This window comes from Falco naumanni, chromosome 3 (genome assembly GCF_017639655.2).
Source record: "Falco naumanni isolate bFalNau1 chromosome 3, bFalNau1.pat, whole genome shotgun sequence".
Lineage (NCBI taxonomy): Eukaryota > Metazoa > Chordata > Aves > Falconiformes > Falconidae > Falco > Falco naumanni.
The window spans coordinates 108655989-108678011 of NC_054056.1; the positions used below are offsets into that span (position 1 = coordinate 108655989).

At 66.2% G+C, this 22023-nt stretch overlaps 4 protein-coding genes across 8 annotated transcripts; 2 read left to right on the forward strand and 2 right to left on the reverse strand.

Moving 5' to 3' along the window:
• Positions 1–1792: 1792 nt before the first annotated feature.
• GPT (glutamic--pyruvic transaminase) lies at positions 1793–8817 on the forward strand. The gene is made up of 11 exons (XM_040586914.1): positions 1793–2350; positions 4009–4098; positions 4201–4309; positions 4395–4525; positions 5191–5434; positions 5965–6044; positions 6126–6262; positions 6877–7051; positions 7373–7528; positions 8013–8125; positions 8435–8817. Exons 1-11 carry the CDS (start codon positions 2138–2140, stop codon positions 8523–8525), a joined length of 1539 nt encoding a protein of 512 aa, XP_040442848.1. The 5' UTR covers positions 1793–2137; the 3' UTR covers positions 8526–8817.
• A 148-nt stretch (positions 8818–8965) lies between these two features.
• LOC121084882 (alanine aminotransferase 1-like) lies at positions 8966–13610 on the reverse strand. Of its 5 annotated transcripts, none has more exons than XM_040586920.1 (11): positions 13387–13610; positions 12675–12764; positions 12288–12396; positions 12054–12187; positions 11723–11966; positions 11539–11618; positions 11332–11414; positions 11082–11253; positions 10517–10672; positions 9877–9989; positions 8966–9118 (listed from the first exon to the last, which is right to left on the reverse strand). In XM_040586920.1, exons 1-11 carry the CDS (start codon positions 13519–13521, stop codon positions 9028–9030), a joined length of 1407 nt encoding a protein of 468 aa, XP_040442854.1. In that variant the 5' UTR covers positions 13522–13610; the 3' UTR covers positions 8966–9027. The 5 variants fall into 5 exon arrangements, with proteins under 5 accessions (XP_040442854.1, XP_040442855.1, XP_040442853.1 ...); XM_040586921.1 differs by having other exon boundaries at positions 9858–9989; positions 11332–11465; positions 13387–13607; XM_040586919.1 differs by having other exon boundaries at positions 11332–11465; positions 13387–13605.
• A 70-nt stretch (positions 13611–13680) lies between these two features.
• On the forward strand, positions 13681–17184 carry LOC121084883 (alanine aminotransferase 1-like). Its single transcript, XM_040586924.1, has 10 exons — positions 13681–13890; positions 13978–14086; positions 14547–14680; positions 14752–14995; positions 15100–15179; positions 15253–15389; positions 15479–15650; positions 15926–16081; positions 16763–16875; positions 16954–17184. Exons 1-10 carry the CDS (start codon positions 13765–13767, stop codon positions 17042–17044), a joined length of 1362 nt encoding a protein of 453 aa, XP_040442858.1. The 5' UTR covers positions 13681–13764; the 3' UTR covers positions 17045–17184.
• Positions 17185–17231: 47 nt separating this feature from the next.
• LOC121084782 lies at positions 17232–21711 on the reverse strand. The gene is given in 9 exon segments (XM_040586690.1): positions 17232–17500; positions 17588–17888; positions 17891–18105; positions 18186–18359; positions 18361–19068; positions 19381–19574; positions 19634–19854; positions 19887–20170; positions 20258–21711. Coding segments are annotated over 9 exon segments (2724 nt in total). The 5' UTR covers positions 20731–21711; the 3' UTR covers positions 17232–17346.
• Positions 21712–22023: the final 312 nt, after the last annotated feature.

Genomic DNA, 22023 nt, shown 5'->3' on the forward strand with positions numbered 1-22023 from the left:
TCCAAGACGTGGTAAAAATAGCCCCGTCCTTGGCCCCCCCGCGGGGTGTGTGGGTGCAGGCAGGGTGTGGGCAGGGTGCAGGCAGGGCGTGGGCAGGGCGTGGTCCCGTCCCCCCCCCCGCCCCCTGTGCACCCCCCCACCTCCCCGGGCTGGGGGCCGGCAGGCGGCCGGGCAGCTGCCTCCCCCGGGTATATTTAGGAGCCGGCACGCAGCTGCTCGCAAAGGTCAGGCTGCGGCGGTGACACCACAGGGTCCCCCCTCGACCCGCAGCGCCCCCCCCCCCCCCCCCCCCCCCCGCACGGACACAGGTGAGGCGCCGGGGGGGCGCTGGGGCCCCCTGGGATGAGGCTCTGCACCAAGGGAGGGGGCTGCTGGGGGGCAGGGGGCTGCTGGGGGGCAGGGGGGGGCTGGGGGGGCATGGGCTGTGTTGCCTCCCCGCTGCGTGGGGCTGATAAGGGCTCGCGCTGCCCCACACCCACGGGAACAGGGTGCCCGGAAGGAAACACGTGGGTCTGGGACCCCTGGCACCCCAGAGGGCAACGTGAGGTTGGGACCCCCGGCACCCCAGGGGGCAACATGTGGGGTGCCCCATGGCGAGGGGGCGCCGTGGAAGTAAGGGGGGTGGGACACCCCACATGCTGTGGGTGGTTTTGGAGCACCCATGGGGAAGGGGGCCGTGGGACACCCACAGTGGGTTGTCTATGGGGTGCCCCCTGGGGGAGGGGGGTTGTGGGGCAACCCCTGGGGAGAGGGGCTGTGGGGCACCCACAGCGGGGTGCCCGTGGCTCCCCCATAGCCAGGGGTCCCCCCGCCCCCGGCAGTTGTGGGGCACACACACCCCCCCCCCGGGAGCAGCGGCAGCCAATGGGGTTGGGGTGGGCGGGGATTGGCTGGCGCGGGGGGCGGGGCTGGCGCGGGGTGGCAGGCAGGGCCGGCAGGGGGCGCTCTGGGCAGCGGGGCCATGAAGCAGCGCGGGTTAGTGGGGCCGGGGGGCGGCGGGGGGTCCCAGCCCCACGCGTGTCCCCGGGGGTCCCAGCCCCCGACTCCGGTCCCCGGGAGTCCCAGCCCACCACGTGTCCCCGGGGGTCCCAGCCCCACGCGTGTCCCCGGGGGTCCCAGTCCCCCACGTGCCCCTGGGGATCTCAGCCCGTGGCCCCTGCCGGGGCCCGGCTCTCCGTGTGTCCCCCGGACGTCACACCCCGAATCCACCTGTTGTGTCCCATGTCACCTGTGTCCCCCGTGTCCTGTGTCCCCCACAGCCCTGTGTCCCCCGGTCCCAGGTCCCCCCTGTCCCCTTGTTCTGTGTCGCCATGTCCCTGTACTCCGTGTCCCCTGCGTCCCCATGTCCCTATACCCCGTGTCCCCACGTCCTCCAGTCCTGTGTCCCCCCATGTACTGTGTCGTCCTGTGTCCTCCCTTGTCCCCCACGTCTCATGTCCTCTTGTGTCCTCCCGTGTCCCCCTGTGTCCCCATGTCCCATGTGTCCCATGTCCTGTGTTCCTCCATATTCCCGCTTCCTATGTCCTGTCCCCCGTGTCCTCCATGTCCCCCCATGTCCCCGCACCCCGTGCCCCCCAACCGTGGGCCAGGACATCCCGTGGCGGGGGGACACCCCCGGGACCGGTGCCGGTGTCCGGGCAGTGCTGGGGGGGGAAGTGGGTCTGGCCGGTGACCGGGACCGGGACCCAAGGCCCGGTGCGCGGGGCGGTGCTGGGGGCAGGCGAGCTCGGTGCCCGTTGCCCAGGGCGGGGGAGGCGGGTCCGGCCGCTGTCCGGTGCCAGTGCCCGGGACGGTGCCGGCCGTGAGGTGTGGGTGGATCCGGCCGGTGTCCGTTGCCCTCGGTGCTGGTGCCCATTGCCCCCGGTGCCCTTTGCCCCCGCTGCCGGTGTCCCTGGTGCCGGTGCCCATTGCTCGTGGCGGTGTCCGGTGTCCCCGGTGCTCGTTGCCCCCGGTGCCAGTGTCCCGGTGCCGGTGCCAGTTGCCCGGGGCGGCGCCGGGGAGGTGCGGATCCGGCCGGTGCCCGGTGCCGGTGCCCGTTGCCCCCGGTGCCGGTGCCCGGTGCTGGTGCCCGGTGCCCGGGGCGGTGCCGGGGGGGCGGGCCCGGCAGCTGTCCGGTGCCGGTGGCCCCGGGGGGGCGATGCGGGCTCTGAGGACGCTGCGGCCCCGCAGGCTCCCGGCCGGGCGGACCATGGCGGCGGCGGCGGCGGCAGCGGCGGGTTCGGGCGCCGGGGGGGGCCGCTGGCCGGTGCTGACCCCCGGCACCATGAACCCGGCAGTGCGGCGGGTGGAGTACGCGGTGCGGGGGCCCATCGTCACCCGCGCCCTGCAGCTGGAGCAGGACCTGCGGCAGGTACCCCGGGACCCCCACCCCCGGGACCCCACCCCCAGCACCCCCGGGACCCCACCCCTGGCACCCCTACCCCTAGACCGGGATATCCCCAAACCGAGCACCCCCAGACTGGGCACCCCCCCCCCCCAGGCACCCCCAGACCTGGGGACTCCTGACCCGGACACCCCCCACCCAGCACCCCTAGACACCGGCACCCCCCTCACCTGGGCACCTCCCAGGCTGGGGTGTCCTATCTGGGGCACCGCCGGACACAGCACCCCCACACCTGGCACCCTGGGGACCCCCAGACCGGGGTATCCCCAAACCGGGTACCCCCAGGCCCAGCACCCCATTCCCAGGAGGAACCTCTCCCCCTCCCCATGCCCCCCCCGCCGCCATGTCCCTGAATCCACCTGTGCGCCCCCCAACTGCCACCCTGGAGTCAGCTGAGTCCTATGGGGGAGTCTCCCCTGGGCAGGGGGGTGTCCCCTGGGCAGGGGGTGTCCCGTCGGTGGGGGTCTCCCCTGGGTGGGGGGAGGTGTTCTATGGGTGGGGGGTGTCCCCTGGGTGGGAAGTGGTGTCCCATGGGCAGGGGGTGTCCCGTGGTAGTGGGGGTGTCCTGTGGGGGTGTCCCCGCAGCCCCCGCGGGCAGGTGGTGGCGGGGCAGGGTGCCAGCCTCACCTTGCCCCGGCACTCCCTGTCCCTGGCACCCAGCCCGGGCACCCTTGGGTGCTGGGTGGGGGTAGGGGCACCCTGGGTGTCTGTGGCAGTGTGGCTCCCCATGGGACACTGACAGGGTCTCCCAGTGCCCCGGGATGATGGGGGGGGTGATGGTGGGGTGACAGGGGTGGCTGGGCATGACAGGGGGTGACAGTGGGTGATGGGAGGTGACAAGGGGTGACAGGGTGGTGGTGGTGACAGGAGTATGACGGCAGTGACAAGGGTGACAATGGTGTTGGGGGTGATGGAGTGATGGTGGCAGAGGGTGATGGGGGTGACAGGGATGCCAGGAAGTGATGGGGGTGACAGCAGGTGACAGGGGTGGTGGTGGCAGGCAGTGCCGGGCTGGGGCAGAGTCCGGCCTCTGGCGGAGGTGGCCAAAGTCCAGGGCTGGGCGGGAGGTGGCCATGGCCACCCGGGGCTGGAGACCTGGTGTGGGGCATTGGGGACCCAGTGTCCTTGTTCCCCAGTGTCCCCAAGGGCCCTGTGTCCCACTTGTCCCCATGTCCCAGCTGTGCCCCCTGGGGTCCCCAAGTCCCAACCATCCCTAGGGTGCCCATGTCCCAGCTGTCTCCATGTCCCACCCCCCCCCCGGGACAGGGGACACTGGGGTTGTGCCAGGGCCTGGGGTCACCCTGTTGAAACTGCCACCCGAGCCACAGTGGTGCCATCCCTGGGTGGGGGTGGCCGGATTGTCACCCCTGACCCCTGTTCCCTGTCCCTGTCCTCATCCCCAACACCATACCTGTCCCCCTCCCTGTCCCTGACTCTGTCACTGTCACTGACCTTGCCCCCTTCCCTGTCCCCACGCTGTCCCCATCCCTGTCCTCATCCCTGTCCCTGAATCTGTCACTGTCCCCACACTGTCCCCATCCCTGTCCCTGTCCCCTTCCCTGTCCCTCAACTCTGTCACTGTCTCCTTCCTTGTCCCTGTCCCCACACTGTCCCCATCCCCACAGGGTGTCCCCAAGCCCTTCACCGAGGTGATCAAGGCGAACATTGGTGATGCGCACGCCATGGGGCAGAAACCCATCACCTTCCTCCGCCAGGTACCCAGCTCTGGGTGACAGCATGGGGGGGACAGGGGGATGGGGACACCCAGGCGTCCGACGCAGACCCAGGTGTCCGGAGCTGAGCGGGTCCCCTGGCAGGTGACCGCCCTGTGCCTGTGCCCGGAGCTGCTCGCCGAGCCCTCCATCCCCCAGGATGCCAAGGGTCGCGCCCGCCGGCTGCTGGCAGCCTGTGCCGGGCAGAGCGCTGGTGAGTACCCGTGCCCCGCAGTGGAAGGGACCCTCCCATTGTCACCTCCTGGATGCCTGTGTCACCCCCGTGTCCCTTCTGCCAGGTGCCTACAGTGCCAGCCCTGGTATCGAGCTGGTGCGGCAGGACGTGGCGCGCTTCCTCCAGCGCCGTGACGGTGTCCCCGCCAAGCCCCAGGACATCTTCCTCTCCACCGGGGCCAGCGATGCCATCGTGGTATGGGGACATCGGCCATCCCCAGCATCACCCGGGCCCTGGGCTGGGTGCCACCCGCCAGCCGTTCCCACGGCGGATGCTCACAAAGGGACTTTTGTGCCAGGGTTGGCACCGGCCCCAGGATGGGCAGTGCCAAGATGGGGGGGTGGCGCTGGGGATGATGTGTCCCCACTGTCCCCATGCTTCCTTCGTGTCCCCATGGCTCCGTGGGGTGCATGCCAGCACCCTGCCCATGGTGACCAAGCTCTTTTGACGCTGTCCCTGTCCCCATGGTATCCCTTTGCCTGCAGCGTCCCTGTGCCTGTGATGTCCCCATGCTGTCCCCATGGTGTCCCTGTCCCCACACTGTCCCCATGCCATTGCAGTGCCCCCATCATCCCTGTCCCCATGCTGCCCCTATGCCCACACCAACCCCATCCTGCTGTCCCCATGCCCATGACCTCTCCAGCCCCACACCGTCCCTGTCTCCACACCATCCTTTGTCCCCACGCCACCCCTGTCCCCTTATTGTCCCTGTGCTCACACCATCCCTGTCCCCTCACCCTCCTTCTCCCCACGCTGTCCCCATGCCCACACCACCCTGTCCCCACACCGTCCCCATGCCTTCACCATCCTGTCTCCACACTGTCCCCATGCCCATGCTGCCCCTCTCCCCTCCCCCGCAGAGCATCCTGAAGCTGCTGGTGTCTGGCGAGGGGGGGTCCCGCACGGGGGTGCTGATCCCCATCCCGCAGTACCCCCTCTACTCGGCGGCCATCGCCGAGCTCAGCGCCGTCCAGCTCAACTACTACCTGGACGAGGAGCACTGCTGGGCGCTGGATGTGGCCGAGCTGCGGCGGGCACTGGCCGAGGGGCGTCAGCATTGCTGCCCCCGCGTCCTCTGCATCATCAACCCCGGCAACCCCACTGGTACCTGGGGACAGGACCCCGAGACGGGGCTGGGACCCCGAGGCAGGGCTGGGACTCTGGGGCTGGATTGGGACCCCAAGATTAGATAGGGACCCCAGGGCTGGATTGGGACCCCAAGACTGGACAGGGACCCCAGGGTTGGGCTGGGACCCTGGGGCTGGGGCCCTGAGGCTTGGCTGGGACCCCAAGACTGGACTGGGACATTGGGACTTGACTGGGACGCCAAGACTAGACTGTTACCTCAGGGCTGGTCTGGGACCCCAAAACTAGATTGGGACCCCTGGGCTGGACTGGGACCCCCGTTCCCTGTTGGGACTGGGACTGCAGCTGGCACCATGAGGGCTGGGACTGGGATGCCCTGTGCTCTGGTGGTGCCGAGGCTGGGACCCCCAATGCCCTAACAGTGCTGGGACCAGGACCTCCAAAACCCAACCAGTATGGGGGCTCAGCCCCCCGGAACCCAGCCGGTGGGGGGGCTGGGAGCCCCCAGTGCCAGCACCATGATGTCTCCTGATGCTGTGTCCCCCCAGGACAGGTACAGAGCCGGCAGTGCATTGAGGACGTCATCAAGTTTGCCTTCGAGGAGAAGCTCTTCCTCATGGCTGATGAGGTGAGTGAGACCCACGGGGTGACCCCCCTCCCTGGGGAAACCTCAGCATCTGAGTAACACCCTGCCACCTCCTCACCCCAGGTGTACCAGGACAACATCTATGCTGAGGGCTCGGCTTTCCACTCCTTCAAGAAGGTGCTGTTTGAGATGGGGCCGCCCTACTCGGAGGTGGTGGAGCTGGCCTCCTTCCACTCTGTCTCAAAGGGCTTCATGGGCGAGTGAGTCCCACCACCGTCACCCTAGGGGTGGGTGGCCATGGTTTCACAGGTCCTAGGGATGCCACAGACTGAGGAATAGGGATGGAGATGATGTAGCCCTGTGTGTCCAAAGGTGGGGATAGGGATGCTGCTACCCCATGGATCCCCTGGGGTGGAGATGATGATGCCATGGCCTCGTAGGTCCAAGGGTGGGGATGGAGATGCCAGCACCCCATGGATCCCCTGGGGTGGAGGTGGTGATGTCACAGCCCTGTGGGTTCCAGGAGTGGAGCTGGTGATGCTATGGCCCCATGGGTCCTTAGGGGAAGGGATGGAGATACTCCAACCTTATGGATCTCTTGAGGTGGAGGTGATGATGCCACCACTCTGTGGGTCCCAAGGGTGGGGACAGTAATGCCATGACCCTGTAGGGACATGACACAGCTCTGTGGGTGTCAGAGGACATATAGCCACAGCCTGCCGGCTCTTTTCTGTGGGTTCCCATCATAGACCCCCATCTGTAGGTCCCTCTCTGTTGGTTCCTGTCCATGGGTCCCCATCCACAGCTCCGATCTGTGGATCCAGGGCTCCTCCATGGGTTCCCATCCATCACTCCTCGGGCCATGTCATGCCAGGTGCGGGTTCCGCAGTGGGTACGTGGAGGTGGTGAACATGGACCCTGACGTGCAGCAGCAGTTGGCCAAGCTGGTGTCAGTGCGGCTGTGCCCACCTGTGCCTGGGCAGATCCTCCTGGATACTGTCGTTGATCCACCACAGCCTGGGGATCCTTCATATGAGCTCTTTATTGCTGTATGGGATCTGATGGGGATGGGGATTGGGATAGGGATTGGGATGGGGATGGGATGGGGATGGGATGGGGGTGTAATGGGATGAGATGGGGATGGGATGGGATAGAGATGGGTTGGGGATGGGGATGGGGATGGGATGGGGATGGGATGGGGGTGTAATGGGATGAGATGGGGATGGGATGGGATAGAGATGGGTTGGGGATGGGGATGGGGATGGAGATGGGATGAGATGGGCTGGGCATGGGGCTGGGCATAGGATGAGGATGGGGATGTGTTGGGATGGGATAGAAAGGAGATGTCCCCAGCCTGGCTGTCCCAGCAGGAGAAGAAGGCGGTGCTCAGTGCCCTGGCGCACAAGGCGCGGCTTACCCAGGAGATCTTCAACCAGGTGCCCGGCATCCGCTGCAACCCTGTGCAGGGCGCCATGTACTCCTTCCCCCGCATCGAGCTGCCGCCCCGTGCCCTGGCCGCCGCCAAGGTGCTGTGGGGCTGGGCAGGATGAGTCCTGGGTGCTGAGGCTGGGCAGAATCTGTCCTGGATGTTGTGGGTCTGGGCAGGATGAATCCAGGGCAATGTGGGGCTGGGCAGGGTGAGTCCTGGGTGCTGTGGGGCTGGGCAGAATCAGCCCTAGTGCTGTGGGGCTGGGCAGGATGAGTCCTGGGTGCTGTGGGGCTGGACAGAATCAGCCCTAGTGCTGTGGGGCTGGGCAGGATGAGTCCTGGGTGCTGTGGGGCTGGGCAGGATGAATACTGGGCAATGTAGGGCTGGAAAAAATCAGCCCTAGTGCTGTGGGGCTGGGCAGGATGAGTCCTGAGCCATGCAGGGCTGGGCAAGGTGAGTCCCAGGCAGTGATTGAGGCCCTTAATGGTGCATGGGGTGGCGCCCTGCCCCATCTGTGGGTCCGATGCTTCCTGTGCCCACCCATGGCCGTGTGTGGTGCTGAGCCCCATTCCGTCCCGCAGGCGCAGGGTCAGGCCCCTGACATGTTCTTCTGCATGAAGCTGCTGGAGGAGACGGGCATCTGTGTGGTGCCGGGCAGCGGGTTCGGGCAGCGGGAAGGCACCTTCCACTTTCGGTGGGTGCCTGGGGGATGGGGGTGGGTGTTGGTGAGGGGGTCAGGGGTGGGCGTGAGGTTGGGGTCCCACCATGGGGCTGGAACCCCACCCCAAGACCCTCATCCTCAGTTTGAGTTAGCTGGGGAGGTGGGGGTGGGAGGGTGCAAGGTCTAGGGGTGCAGGGAGAAGGGGGTCTTGAGTGCCCAGTGGGTTGGGTGCAGGGTGGTGAGGAGCTTGTTAGGGGGTAGAGATGGAGATATGGGGCTCAGAGAGCTGCTGGGGGGTGTTCCCCTACCCCAGCCCTGGTGTCAGCCCCCCATGTATCCCAGGATGACCATCCTGCCACCCACTGAGAAGCTGCAGGTCCTGCTGGAGAAGCTCAGCAGCTTCTACACCAAGTTCGTCAAGGAGTACTCCTAACACCGGCACCCCCCCAGCCCCGGCACCCCCCTGTGCCCCCCTCAGCACCCACCACCCCACACTCCCCACCGGGCTCCACGTGCCATGGGCCGGGACTCTGCCCTAGGTGGTCCCTGAAGTGCCTTCAACTTCTTCGTGCCTTTTTGTTGGGGGACACAAGGGCACCTCGTGTGCCAGGGCTGGTCGCCCTCCTGCTGCCCCTGTGTCCCCTGGGGGGGGGGATGGTACGGGAACAGTAGGCGGGGCCAGCTCTCCTCTCAGCAACCCCACTAATAAAAGGGTAGTGACCAGCCAGGTCGAGCCAAGCATCCTCTACAACCTACCACCCACAGGTGCCCCCCCCACCCCACCAGCACCCAGCAGGGTTGGGTTGAGACACCCCACAACTCATGTCGTGGGTCCCTTCTGGCTCCCTGTGGGGGGCAAGCAGAGGCATGGTGTGATCTGTGGGGGGCTTTAATGGGGTTGAGGGGGCAGATAGGGGGCCAGGGTCACCCCCATGTCAGGAGAAGTGGTGCAGGAAGGCGGCGTGGAAGCGGGTGAGGGTGAGCAGCACCCGCTCCAGCGTCTCAGCCGGCAGGAGCAGCGACAGCCTGGGGGGCACAGGGTGGTGGGGTGGTGGGTGGTCCCACATCCCCCCTTCACCCAGTCCTGTTGTCCCCCAACAACATCCTGGCGTAGCAATCCAGTGGTACCCAACCAGTCTCTCCATCCCAACCCTTCCCCCAGCCCCACCATCCATGACATCCCTCTTGTCTGACCTCAGCTGGGCCTCCCTAACCTGTCCTCACCCCCACCCCATCGCAGCCAGCCCCCCCCCCCCCAAACCTCTGCCACTGCCAGCCCCCAACATCCATCCTGACCTCCCTGCCCCCCAAATCCCAGCCCAAACCAGCTTCCCCTCCCCCCAAACCCAAGCAGCCCCCAACATCCAACCCCAGCATTCCAGCCCAGCTCCCCAAACCTCTGTGCCTGAGAACCAAAGCCCAACGTCCCGGCACAAACCAGCCCCCAGCCCCGATCCCCCAGCTCCCCCAGCCCCCTTGACCCAACCGAACCCCCCTGACCAGCCTCCAACACCCAACCCAGTGCCAACCAGTGCCAGCCTCTCAAACACAACCAGCCCTCCAGCCCCAGCCCACCAGCCCCTAGTACCTGCCATCACCACAATCACCCAACCCGAACCATCTCCCCTGCCATCCCTGAGCCTCCCCAGCACTGCCCACCCTCCACACAAAGCATCAGCCCCAAGGGCTCCCTAACCCCCTGTCACCCAACCCCCACCATGCACCATAGCACTCCCCCCACCCCCCCCCACCCCACCCCCCTGACCTGAGCCCCCCGGTGTTACCCGACGTGGTAGGTGCCCTCTGGCTGCCCAAACTCGCTCCCTGGGGCCAGCACCACCCCTGTCGCCTCCCGCAGCTCCTGGCAGAAGAAGACGTCGGGCTCCAGGCCCAGCACCTGGAGGAGCAGCGGGAGCATGGGCACCCTGCACCATGGGGGCACCCTCTCCCCTGGGCGTCCCCTGGGCGTCCCCTGTCCCCAGGGGGCCACAGGGTGCCCTGTGGCCCCAGGGTACCCCTTGTCCCCAGGGTGTCCCATACCAGGGGGCTCCCCACATGCCCCCAGGATGGCTCCCGCCACCCTGGAGACCCTCATAGCCACATGATGCCCCATGTCCCCAAGATGCCCAGCACTCCCACAGTGCTCCGTCTCCCCAGGACATCCCATACATCAGGGTTCCCCGCACTCCCACAGCACCCCTGTGACTGGGGTGGCTCCTGTCCCCCAGATACCCCCCTGTCCCCCAGATGCCCCCTGTCCCCAGGGTGCCCCATCTCCCCAGGACACCCCACATCACAGGGCTCCCCACACTCTCACCCTGTCTCACACCCTTGGGATGACTTCCGTTCCCCACAGCACCCCTCTCCCCGTCCCCACCCCCCACCCCGGGTCCCCCCTCCCCACGGCCACCCGTGGGTGCTCACCCGGGCCTGCTGCAGGGCGCGGGGCGGGAGCTGGATGCGGGGGAAGGCGCGGGCGCCACCCTGCACGGGCTGGCAGCAGATGCCGGGGGCCCGGCCCAGCACCTCCTGCACCCGCCGGGCGTTGTGGGCCAGGTCCCGGCGCAGCCCCTGCCTCTGCTGGGGTGGGAGGGGGCTGAGCCGGGTGGTGGGGTGGGGCAGGGCATGGGATGGGAGGGGGATTGCGATGGGATTGGAGATGGGGTGGGGATGGGGATTGGGATGGGGCTGGGATTGGAATGGGGATGGGATTGGGCTTGGGGTGGGGATGGGGATTGGGATGGGATTGGGAGTGGGGATGGGATGGGGATGGTGATAGGGATGGGGGTGGCGACGGGGATGGAGATAAGATGGAGATGAAAATGGGATGGGATGGAATGGGATGGGGATGGAGCCAGAAACAGGCATGGGCCCACACAGCACCTGCCTGTCCTTCGGCTGGAGCGTGGGATATCCCCCCACTGCTACCAGTAAGACCTGTGTGTCCCGGTGGCAGCTGGCTGTGAGGAGGGGTCTTGGCACTACCCACCTCCTTAAAGGCTGGATAGGAGGGGTCACTGGGCAGCGGGGGCTCCATGGCCATCTCCAACATCACCTGACCCAGGATGGAGGGATACACTGACATCCCCCATGTGTAGAAGCACTTCAGGACACTTGGGTCAATGTTCACCAGCTCGAAGAAACCTGCTCGGAAACCACCCCTGGGGGAGAAGGAGGTGGAGGGGGCTGGCAAAGGGGGTTTTGGGAGGTCTGGGGGGGGATGAGGTGTTGGTACTCACCCCCCGAAACACTTGGACAGGGAGTAGAAGGAGACAAGCTGGACGGTGGAGGCGAGCGGGGCACCCATCTCCCACAGCACCCGCTTGAAGGAGAGGAAGGGGTGACTCGGACTGGCCACGTTGTCCTGGAGCACCTGTGGCACCCAAGGCTCAGGGGGAGCCAGGCTGGGGGGGCACAGCCACCCCTCAGCCCACCCCCGCACCCACCTCATCTGCCAGCAGCAGCAGGTGTTCCTCAGCCACCAGCCGGATGATGTCCTCCATGCTCTGCCGGCTCAGCACATGCCCTGCCAGGGGGAGCCCACTGGTGTCCCCCCATGCATGGGGAGCCCACTCACATCCCCCCACCTGGGGAAACTGAGGCACGGGGACACCACCACCCCCAACTCACCCGTGGGGTCTCCGGGGTTGACGATGCAGAGCACCTTGGGGTGGCATCTCACCCGTGCCTGCCGCAGCACCTGCCGCAGCGCCTCGCCAGCCACAGCCCAGCCCTGCTCCTCGGCCAGCGGGTACGGCACAGCCACGGCCCCCGCCAGCCCCGCTGCCGCTGCATGCAGCGGGGGGCCCGGCACCGGCACCAGCACACCCGTCGGCTGCGCCGCCCTCTCATCCACCACCAGCGACACCACGTCCTGCCGGGAAAAGCTGCCGTGGCTGGAGGGTCCTCAGTGTCCCCATGGCCATGCAGTTGCCACTGCTGGTCCCCATCTCACGCTCACCACCATGGCTGAGGCGGTGCCACTGCAGGGGACGATGCAGTGGGGATCGCTGGGAATGCCATTGTCCCTTTGCTCCAAGTAACGAGCCACTTTTTTGGCCACAGTGTCAGTGACGTACTCCAGGTTGTATGACCCTGGGGACAGATACGGTGTCACTGCATCTGGTGATCCCCCCATGCCCCACTACCCATATGGGGGGCTGGCCCCCTTGAGGTGTGCCCATCCCCACTGTACCTGGGCTGCCACCCTGCAGGTGCTGCAGGATCTGGCGTGCGCGCTGCTTGGTGTCCGCCGGCATGCACTCGGCGTCCAGCAGTGCGGGATACGCGCAGATGGCAGCCACCTGTGGGGATGCGGCCAACCCCCCTTGTCACCACCCCCCCACACCCCCCCCAACACCCTGGGTAACCCCGAGGTCAGGATCCACCCCCACCCCCCATCACCTAAGGTCAGGACTCAGCCCCTCACCCATCACCAGGGTGCTGGGGGGGGAGCTGAGGATCATAGATCCCGTTGTGCTCAGTCAACCCTGGACTTGTCAATCTTCAAGGTCTTTTCCAACTTAAACGATTCCACGATTCTGTGATTTTAAGTGCAGGCAGCCATGGGGCTCCCCATTACCTGCTGGAGGTAGGTGAGGGGCTGGCGGCCGGCAGCAACTGCATCCCCTGAATGGCAGCAGATGACCTCGGTGGAGGACTTGTCCTTCCCCTTGGGGACAGGAGCTGGCTCAGCAAGGCCACTGTCCTCTGTCCCCCTATACCCCCCTCCCCGAGGCCCAGGGGACATGGTCATAGGCGGTGGGGCTGGAGGATGGCACTCTTACAGAGCTTCGTAGGACACCCTGATGTGGGGGCACAGGGGGCTGTGGGGACCTGAGGGGAGGCACAGTTGCCATGGGGAGTGGGTGACTTTGGGGACATGGGATCAGGGTGGATGGGGGGACCTGGATGGGGGGCTTCAGGGACCTGGGGGCCACAGGGACCTGGAAGACGACACAGGGATGTGCATGGGCATAGGGAGGGAGGTGTTTTTGGGGACAGGGATGGTTATGGGTGGCTGCAGGGTTGGGGTGGCTGTGGGGACACCATTGGGCTCTGGGAGCATGTGTGGGCATGGGCACCTCGTGGGACTCTGGGGCCATGGGTGTCTGTGGGTCCTATTGGGCTCTGGGTGGCCATGGGGACCCATGGGTGGCTGTGGGGACCCATGGGAGCATGGGACCATGGTTGTCAGCTGTGGATCCCATGTGGGTCTGTGGCTTTGGGTGTCTGTGTGTCCCATGGGGCTCTGGGTGGCTCTGGGGACCCGTGGGTGGTTGTAGGGGTCTCACCTGGGTCAGCTCGCCTTCAATGGCAGTAGCCTGCTCAAGCAGAGGCTGCAGCGGAGGTGGCGGTGTGCGCTGGCTGCTAGGGTTCACCTGAGACAGGGGGGTGTCAGTGCCCCCCGGGGTGCTGATCGCTGCCATGGCTGGGACAGGAGCTGAAGGGGCCGGTGCATGCAGCCGGGGGTGGGGGGGGGGCTGGGTTAATGGTTAGGGATTTGGCAGTGCGTGGTGTGCCAGGGTGGACAGGGTCCTGGCCATCTGGCTGTCCCCTTGTGACCATGCCATGCACGTGGCCCCGTTACCCGCCCCATTACCCGCCCCTTTTCCCTCCCCGTTACCACCCCTTGGCATTTCTCTGCAGGGACAGTGTCAACTGCGGCTGCCATGGCCATGGCACAGGGGACATTGGGGACATCGGAGCCAGCGGTACTGGTGCCTGGTGTCCCTGTGGATTGCAGTGGTGACGACGCTCACGCAGTGGGACGGGGCCCACTGGCTGTTTTGCGCCAGGTACTGCTGGGCACTGGGGTTGACACTGCTGACCTGTCACCATGTCCCCCAGCATGGCCAGGCTCAGCCCAGCTCCCTGTCCCCCAGGTCGCGGCCACCTGTGCCTACCCGGATCTGCTGGGCAGCCCCGCTGTGCCCGAGAGTGCCCAGCGCCGGGCACGGCGCATCCTGCAGGAGATGGATGCCGGCAACATTGGTAGGGTGTGGCACAGCTCATGGGGTGCCCGGCAGTGTCAGTGTGGGGTGCCCCTTGCCAGCACATGGGGAGCTTGGGGTCACCCTTGTCATGGCTTATAGGCTGCTTGGGGGGGATGTCCCATGGGGTGCTCAGTGTGGGTGGGTGGGTCTGCTGTGGCTTATAGGGTGCTCAGTACAGCCCATGGGGTGCCCCACATGGCGCATGGGGTGCTTGGCATGACCCATGGAGTAGGTGGCACCAGTCCCATGGGGTGCCCAGCATGGTGGCAGAGGGGTGCCTAGTATGGCTTATAGGGTGCCCAGCTCATGGGGTGCCTGGTCTATGGGGTGCCCAGGCCCATGGTCTGCCCAGTGCCAGCCCCATGAAGTGCCCTTTCCCATTGAGGCCACTGAGGGAGGGGGTTGTTGGGGTCCCATGGGATTCATGGTGCTCAGGAGCGGGTCTGTCCTGTCCCCAGGAGGCTACAACCACGAGCACCGGGCACTGGGGGTCCCTACCAGGGTTGCCCGTTTCCTTGAGCGCCGTGACGGCGGTGTCCCTTGCCACCCTCGCAACATCATCCTCTGCAATGGCACTGCTAGCATCCTCCCGGTGAGCAACTGTCCTTGGTGAGCGGGGTCCCTATGCTGGATTCCCCGAGCTCATCCCCATCCCCATCCCAGTTTGTTTTGTCACTGGTGGTGGATGAGAGGGCGGCGCAGCCGACGGGCGTGCTGGTGCCGGTGCCGGGCCCCCCGCTGCATGCAGCGGCAGCGGGGCTGGCGGGGGCCGTGGCTGTGCCGTACCCGCTGGCCGAGGAGCAGGGCTGGGCTGTGGCTGGCGAGGCGCTGCGGCAGGTGCTGCGGCAGGCACGGGTGAGATGCCACCCCAAGGTGCTCTGCATCGTCAACCCCGGAGACCCCACGGGTGAGTTGGGGGTGGTGGTGTCCCCGTGCCTCAGTTTCCCCAGGTGGGGGGATGTGAGTGGGCTCCCCATGCATGGGGGGACACCAGTGGGCTCCCCCTGGCAGGGCATGTGCTGAGCCGGCAGAGCATGGAGGACATCATCCGGCTGGTGGCTGAGGAACACCTGCTGCTGCTGGCAGATGAGGTGGGTGCGGGGGTGGGCTGAGGGGTGGCTGTGCCCCCCCAGCCTGGCTCCCCCTGAGCCCTGGGTGCCGCAGGTACAGCAGGAACGAGCCTTCCTCCCTGGCTGCCCCTTCCTCTCCTTCAAGCGGGTGCTGTGGGAGATGGGTGCCCCGCTCGCCTCCACCGTCCAGCTTGTCTCATTCTACTCCCTCTCCAAAAGCGTGGCAGGCGAGTGAGTGCTGGCACTGCCAGGCGACGGGTGGCTGTGCCAGGGCCTCCTGGGTGTGTGTGTGGGATGAGGACCAGCACTGTGTCCCGCAGGAGTGGTTTCCGTGTGGGGTTCCTGGAGCTGGTCAACATTGAGGAGGGAATCACACTGCCCTTCCAGCTGGCACAGTCCATCCCCCGGCCCTGTGTCCTGGGGCGGATCTTGCTTGACCTCCTCATGGACCCGCCAGATGAGGGGGATCCCATACAGAAGGCCCTGGAGGAGGTGGGAGCTGGTGCATGTGCCCCACCTCATTCCATCCCCATCTCCATCTCCATCCCCACCCCATCCCCATTCCCACATCATCCCCACCCAATCCCCATCCCATTTCCATCCCCATCCCCATCCCCATCCCATCCCCATTCCATTTTAATTTCAGTCCCCATCCCCGTCTTCATCCCAATCCCCATCCCCACCCCATCTCCAATCCCATCGCAATCCCCCTCCCATCCCATGCCCTGCCCCACCCCACCACCCGGCTCAGCCCCCTCCCACCCCAGCAGAGGCAGGGGCTGCGCCGGGACCTGGCCCACAACGCCCGGCGGGTGCAGGAGGTGCTGGGCCGGGCCCCCGGCATCTGCTGCCAGCCCGTGCAGGGTGGCGCCCGCGCCTTCCCCCGCATCCAGCTCCCGCCCCGCGCCCTGCAGCAGGCCCGGGTGAGCACCCACGGGTGGCCGTGGGGAGGGGGGACCCGGGGGGGGGGGGTGGGGACGGGGAGAGGGGTGCTGTGGGGAACGGAAGTCATCCCAAGGGTGTGAGACAGGGTGAGAGTGTGGGGAGCCCTGTGATGTGGGGTGTCCTGGGGAGATGGGACACCCTGGGGACAGGGGGCATCCTGGGAGTACAGGGCATCTTGGGGAGGGACGTGGGGCATCCTGGGGACTTGGGGCATCCTGGGGATATGCTGGCGTGTGAGGCTTCCTGGGGCGAGAGTCAACCCATGGACATGGGAGTGCAAGGAACCCTGTGGTGTGGGACATGTGACACCCTGGGGACATGGGGCATCCTGGGAGCACAGAGCCACCCCAGTCACAGGGGTGCTGTGGGAGTGCGGGGAACCCTGATGTATGGGATGTCCTGGGGAGACGGAGCACTGTGGGAGTGCTGGGCATCTTGGGGACATGGGGCATCATGTGGCTATGAGGGTCTCCAGGGTGGCGGGAGCCATCCTGGGGGCATGTGGGGAGCCCCCTGGTATGGGACACCCTGGGGACAAGGGGTACCCTGGGGCCACAGGGCACCCTGTGGCCCCCTGGGGACAGGGGACGCCCAGGGGACGCCCAGGGGAGAGGGTGCCCCCATGGTGCAGGGTGCCCATGCTCCCGCTGCTCCTCCAGGTGCTGGGCCTGGAGCCCGACGTCTTCTTCTGCCAGGAGCTGCGGGAGGCGACAGGGGTGGTGCTGGCCCCAGGGAGCGAGTTTGGGCAGCCAGAGGGCACCTACCACGTCGGGTAACACCGGGGGGCTCAGGTCAGGGTGCTGGCATGTCCCCACCTCCCCTCAATTGCCCCCCTTCTCCCACCCCCCAGGCTGTCACTGCTGCCACCAGCTGAGACACTGGAGCCGGTGTTGCTCGCCCTCACCCGCTTCCACGCCGCCTTCCTGCGCCAGTTCTCCTGATGCTGACTCCCTGCTGGAATCCATCCCCTCCAGTGCTGCAGCCTCTTGGGGGGCTGCAGGGGTGTGGGGGGACCCCGCGCGTGGCCATGCAGCACCTGTGCTGGTGTGAACCCAAGGAAAGGAACAAGCGGTGGATGGGATCCATGGCCGTGTTTATTGGGGAGGGACCAAGGCTTGCTCGTGGAGCCCCTCTGGTGGGGCTGATCCTGGGGGATGCCCCATGAAGAGGCGCCAGGGAGCAGCCGGAGCCCCCTGCTGAGTGCCAGCCCCTGGTAGCACATCAGCTGCCCCCCAGGAGCCCCTCAGATTTCGGGGAAGACAGTGTAGACCTCCACCTCGCAAAGCACCAGCTGCCCCTCCCTGCCGGGTATGGTGACAGTGACATAGCGGCCCTGCAGCCCCTGGCAGCAGATGGTACTGAGTGAGCCAGGACCAGCGTCCGTGATGATGCCGCAGCTGCCGGGGTGGAAGAGATGGGGCTCAGGAGACAGAAGCAATGGTGGGGTGGGGACACTCCCTCCAAACCACATGGTTTTGGCTCACATGGGGTTGTCCCTGCCACGATCGGCTGGCGCGTCCCCGACGTGGACCTGTGCTCCCCGCAGCCGCTGCCAGCAGCAGTCCTGCCGGTTCTTTACCACCACAGCTGCCACGGCGTGGCGTCTGCCCAGGTCCACACTCCACCAGGGCTCCCGCTCTCGCCGTGTGTGGCTGCAGGAGCCGTGGTGCCAGACGCCGTCCCGGTTCCCATCTACCGCCTTGGATGCAAAGCCGGAGCCATTGGAGGTGGAGGACTGTGTCGCCTGCTGCTCCCGCGCCACGTTGAGGGCTGTGAACACCACGGGGTGGGTTGGTGGGTGCCGGGGTTCCTGGGGGAGGTGGGCTCTCCTGACAGCTCACCTCCTGGCAGTGGGGTGCAGCCTTGCCGGATCACTTCCACCTCACACAGCACCAGCGCATCCTTCCGGCCGGGGATGAGGATGGAGACGTAGCGACCGCGAAGGCCATGGCAGCAGACAGTGCTGATAGAACCGGGGCTGGCATCTGTGATGATGCCGCAGCTGGCGGGAGAGGAGGGGGCAGGATGAGCCAGCACAGTGCCAGTGGTGTTCCCAGTAGAGAGGATGGGGCTGGTGCTCACACAGGGTTGTGCCGACTGCGGTCAACCGGGGAGTCACCGACGCGGACCTCAGCCCCCTTCAACCGCTCCCAGCAGCAGTCATGGCGGTTCTTCACCACCACGGCATAGATGGCATGCCGGTGGCCGAGATCAACACGCCACCATGGCTCCAGCTCTTCTGTGGTGTGGGCACAGGAGCCGTGCTCCTGATTGCCATCCCAGTCCCCGTTGACGGCATTGGCGGCACTGCTGCTGGCATCCAGGATGGAGGACTGGGTGGCCGGGCGGCCCAGGGCCACGTTCTGGGCTGCGGGAACAGCTGGGCTGGGGGTGCCATGTCCCCAGAAGACCGCGCGGTGCCCCCCAAACCCACTCACCCCCTGGCAGCACAGCACAGCCTTGCTCCACAACCTCCACCTCGCACAGACTCAGCCGTTCCTCGCGGCCAGGGATCGTGATGGTGACGTAGCGGCCATGCAGCCCGTGGCAGCAGATGGTGCTGGTGGAGCCAGGGCTGGTATCTGTGACTGTGCCGCAGCTACAAGGAGGGGGACAAGGGTGAGGGTGGCCAAGCACCAAAGCAGCCGTGCACCACAGTGTCAACACTGTGGCACTCACATGGGGTTGTTGGTGCCATGGCTGGCAAGGGAGTCCCCGACATGGACGCGGGCACCCTTCAGCCAGTGCCAGCAGCAGTCCAGGCGGTTCCTCACCACCACAGCTGCCACAGCATGGCGATGGCCCAGGTCCACTGTCCACCATGGCTCCAACTCCCTCTTGGTTTGAGAGCAGGAGCCGTGCTGCCAGTTCCCATCCTGGTTCCCATCGACGGCGTTGATGGCACTGCTGGCTCGGCTGGCCGTGGAGGACTGTGCCACTGGGCGCCGCAGGGCCAGGCTTTGGGCTGGGGGACACCATGGGACAGTGACACCAGCCCTAGGTGCTCAATGCCAGCGATGACCCGTGGCTGGGCATCAACCCCTGGGCACAGAGCCGGCACTGCGGCCTCCATCTGTCCCTCCAGGCACTGCATACTGGCACACTGGTGTGCCACCGGCTCAGGGACATGTGACACCCCCCTACCCCATGTTGGGGCCCTCATGCCCCCCCCTTTCCCCCCGGCGCTGCAGGAACCAAATCGCTTCTGCAGGGCTCAGGTAGGTCAGCGCTTGCTGGCAGCCACCGGGTAGGTATCAGCTCCCTGCTGGGAGGGCTTCAATCCTTACCGCCAGGCGGGGGGACGCAGCTCTGGGCTGTCACCTCCACTTCACAGAGGATGAGGAAATCCTCCCGCCCAGGGATGATGATGGAGACATAGCGACCCGGCAGCCCGTTGCAGCAGATGGTACTGGTGGAGCCGGGACCAGTGTCCAAGATGGCCCCGCAGCTGCTGGGAGGGAACCGCCACAGCTATGGCCGGTGGGACAGTCCCATGCTGGGTGGGGGGACCTTGCTGGGGACCCCACTCACACAGGGTTGCGCTTGCCATGGTTAGCCAGGGAGTCCCCAACGTGGACCTGGGCGCCGAGAAGGCTCTCCCAGCAGCAGTTGTGGCGGTTAGTGACAGTGACAGAGTAGACAGTGTGCCGATGGCCCAGGTCTACACGCCACCACGGCTCCAGCTCCTTCTCAGTGTGGGTGCAGGAGCCGTGCTCCCAGTTGGCATTGCTGCTCCCATCCACGGCATTGGCAGCCAGGCTGATGGCATTCAGCGTGGAGGACTGTGTGACGGCACGGCCCTGTGCCACGTTGGGGGCTGGAATTGCCGGTGGGAGCATGGCACGAGGCTGCCGGCCCCTGACTGCTGCCCCACCGGCCCCCACTGCCTCCCTGGGAGCCCCTCACCTCCGGGCAGGGGGAGGCAGCCCTGGAGCACCACCTCCACCTCGCACAGCACCAACGCATCCTCCCGGCTGGGGATCAGGATGGAGACATAGCGGCCCTGCAGCCCCTGGCAGCAGATGGTACTGAGTGAGCCAGGACCGGCGTCCGTGATGACGCCACAGCTGTCGGGGTGGAAGAGATGGGGCTCAGGAGACGGTGGCACCAGTGGGGTGGGGATTCCCCCTCCAAACCCCACATTTTTGGCTCACATGGGGTTGTCCCTGCCACGCTCGGCTGGTGCATCCCCGACATGGACCTGTGCTCCCCGCAGCCGCTGCCAGCAGCAATCCTGCCGGTTCTTTACCACCACAGCCGCCACGGCGCGGCGCCCACCCAGGTCCACACTCCACCAGGGCTCCCGCTCTCGCCGTGTGCGGCTGCAGGAGCCGTGGTGCCAGACACCGTCCCGGTTCCCGTCCACTGCGTTGGTGGCAATGCTGATGTTGGGGAAGATGGAGGACTGGCGGGCCGGGCGCCCCAGCGCTGCGTTATAACCTGCCAAGGCGGGGGTCAGCCCACCACCGAGGCACCCCAGCAAGGCTTTGTCCCACCAGGGGTGCTTCCACTGGCAAGGAAGGGCGAAGGGTTGGGACTCACCAGCCGGCGGAAGGAGGCAGCCCTGGGCGGCTGCATCCTGTGCCAGGACCTCACCGAGCAGTAGCAGAGCCCAGGGCAGGGCCATAGTGTAGCGGGCTGTGGTGGAAGGGGGACGTGGTGGTCAGGGACCACCCTGATCACTGGGGAGACGGTCCCGACCCACTGTCTGGGTGGAAGCTGTCGGTGCTTACCACAAGACAGGCTGGTGAAGGAAGGCTGGAGAGTCCCTGCCAGCCCCTCCCTGATGCTCCGGCCGCCGGTGTACCCTCACCACGTCCCTGCTCCAGCACAACACCAGGTAAACCTAAAGGGAAGAGGATGAAGAAGAAAGCTCCGGTGGCCAGCCCTTGGCTTTTACCACCTGTGCCGTGGGTTGTGCTGTGAGCCGGGCTTTTCTCCAGGGTTGGTGGAGGAGGAGGAGGGATGGAGGAGGCTGTGTGGCGTCAGCAGTCCTTGGGGATGTCACAGGCTTGGCACCCAGCTCCACCAGTTAATGTTTAGAAGTGTTTTGGCAATGCTGGTGGGTGCTCCTGTGGTGTGACCTTCCCAAACAGAAGACACTGTGCTGGGGAGGGACGGTGCGTCCCATGGGAGCCCAGCGCCAGGAGGAAACTGGGGCGTAAAGTTCTCCAGTTGGATACCAGTTTCCACCCCAGCCTTGCTTGGATGGTTTTGGTTGTTCAAGAGCTGCCCACAGCAAAACCCAATCTGTGTTTCAGGGTGGGGGAAGGGCTTCATCCTTCCTGGAGCTCCGCAAGAGCTAGGTGCTGGGAAAGAGCACCCAATTTTGGCTGGAAAGGGGGTAGGGAAGGAGGATGGCACACTGGTGCCAGCTGCTCTGGTTCCTCACTGGTACCTCAAGCAGCTGCTTGCTGGGGCGGTGTGGGCAGGGGGCCAGAGCCACGGTGGCGCCTGGCTGTCCCAGGGCAGTCACAGCTCGCTGGGTGCGGTGAGGGCAGGGGTGGTGGCATCCTCCCACAATGCACTGACAGACACGGTGATAGATGTCCCTTTGCCACGGCAATGGGCATCCTACCCCCCCATCACCATGGCAACAGACTTCCTACATCACTAGTGACAACATCCTTGTTGCCATGGTGATGGACCCCCATCACCATGCCCCCCCCACAGGCCAGTAACAGTCCCTCTGCATCACCATGGCAACAGATCCCCCTCTCCCTATTGCCATAGTAACAGCCCCCTCCCACCTAGTACCACCTCCCCTGACATTGCCATAGTAACAACACTGCTACACCACCATGGCAACGCCCCCCACCCCCCATGAAGGAGGGTCACCACCCAAAGCCAATTCACTCCCCAAGGCACAGGCAGTGAACTGTAGGCAGCGGCACAGGGGTTAAAGGTCAGTGTCCTTTAT

What these genes read in the sequence shown, in the direction of transcription:
- LOC121084883 (XM_040586924.1), top strand. Translation starts at nt 13,765, where the DNA reads ATGGCCATGGCACAGGGGACATTGGGGACATCGGAGCCAGCGGTACTG. An exon ending in CACTGGCTGTTTTGCGCCAG is followed by an intron (nt 13,891 to 13,977) that starts GTACTGCTGGGC and finishes CCTGTCCCCCAG; the next exon opens with GTCGCGGCCACCTGTGCCTA. An exon ending in CAACCCCGGAGACCCCACGG is followed by an intron (nt 14,996 to 15,099) that starts GTGAGTTGGGGG and finishes TCCCCCTGGCAG; the next exon opens with GGCATGTGCTGAGCCGGCAG.
- LOC121084882 (XM_040586919.1), bottom strand. Translation starts at nt 13,521, where the DNA reads ATGGCAGCGATCAGCACCCCGGGGGGCACTGACACCCCCCTGTCTCAG. An exon ending in CCCTCACCTACCTCCAGCAG is followed by an intron (nt 12,397 to 12,674) that starts GTAATGGGGAGC and finishes GCATCCCCACAG; the next exon opens with GTGGCTGCCATCTGCGCGTA. An exon ending in CCTATCCAGCCTTTAAGGAG is followed by an intron (nt 10,673 to 11,081) that starts GTGGGTAGTGCC and finishes CTCCCACCCCAG; the next exon opens with CAGAGGCAGGGGCTGCGCCG.
- GPT (XM_040586914.1), top strand. Translation starts at nt 2,138, where the DNA reads ATGCGGGCTCTGAGGACGCTGCGGCCCCGCAGGCTCCCGGCCGGGCGG. An exon ending in TGGAGCAGGACCTGCGGCAG is followed by an intron (nt 2,351 to 4,008) that starts GTACCCCGGGAC and finishes CCATCCCCACAG; the next exon opens with GGTGTCCCCAAGCCCTTCAC. An exon ending in TCAAAGGGCTTCATGGGCGA is followed by an intron (nt 6,263 to 6,876) that starts GTGAGTCCCACC and finishes ATGTCATGCCAG; the next exon opens with GTGCGGGTTCCGCAGTGGGT.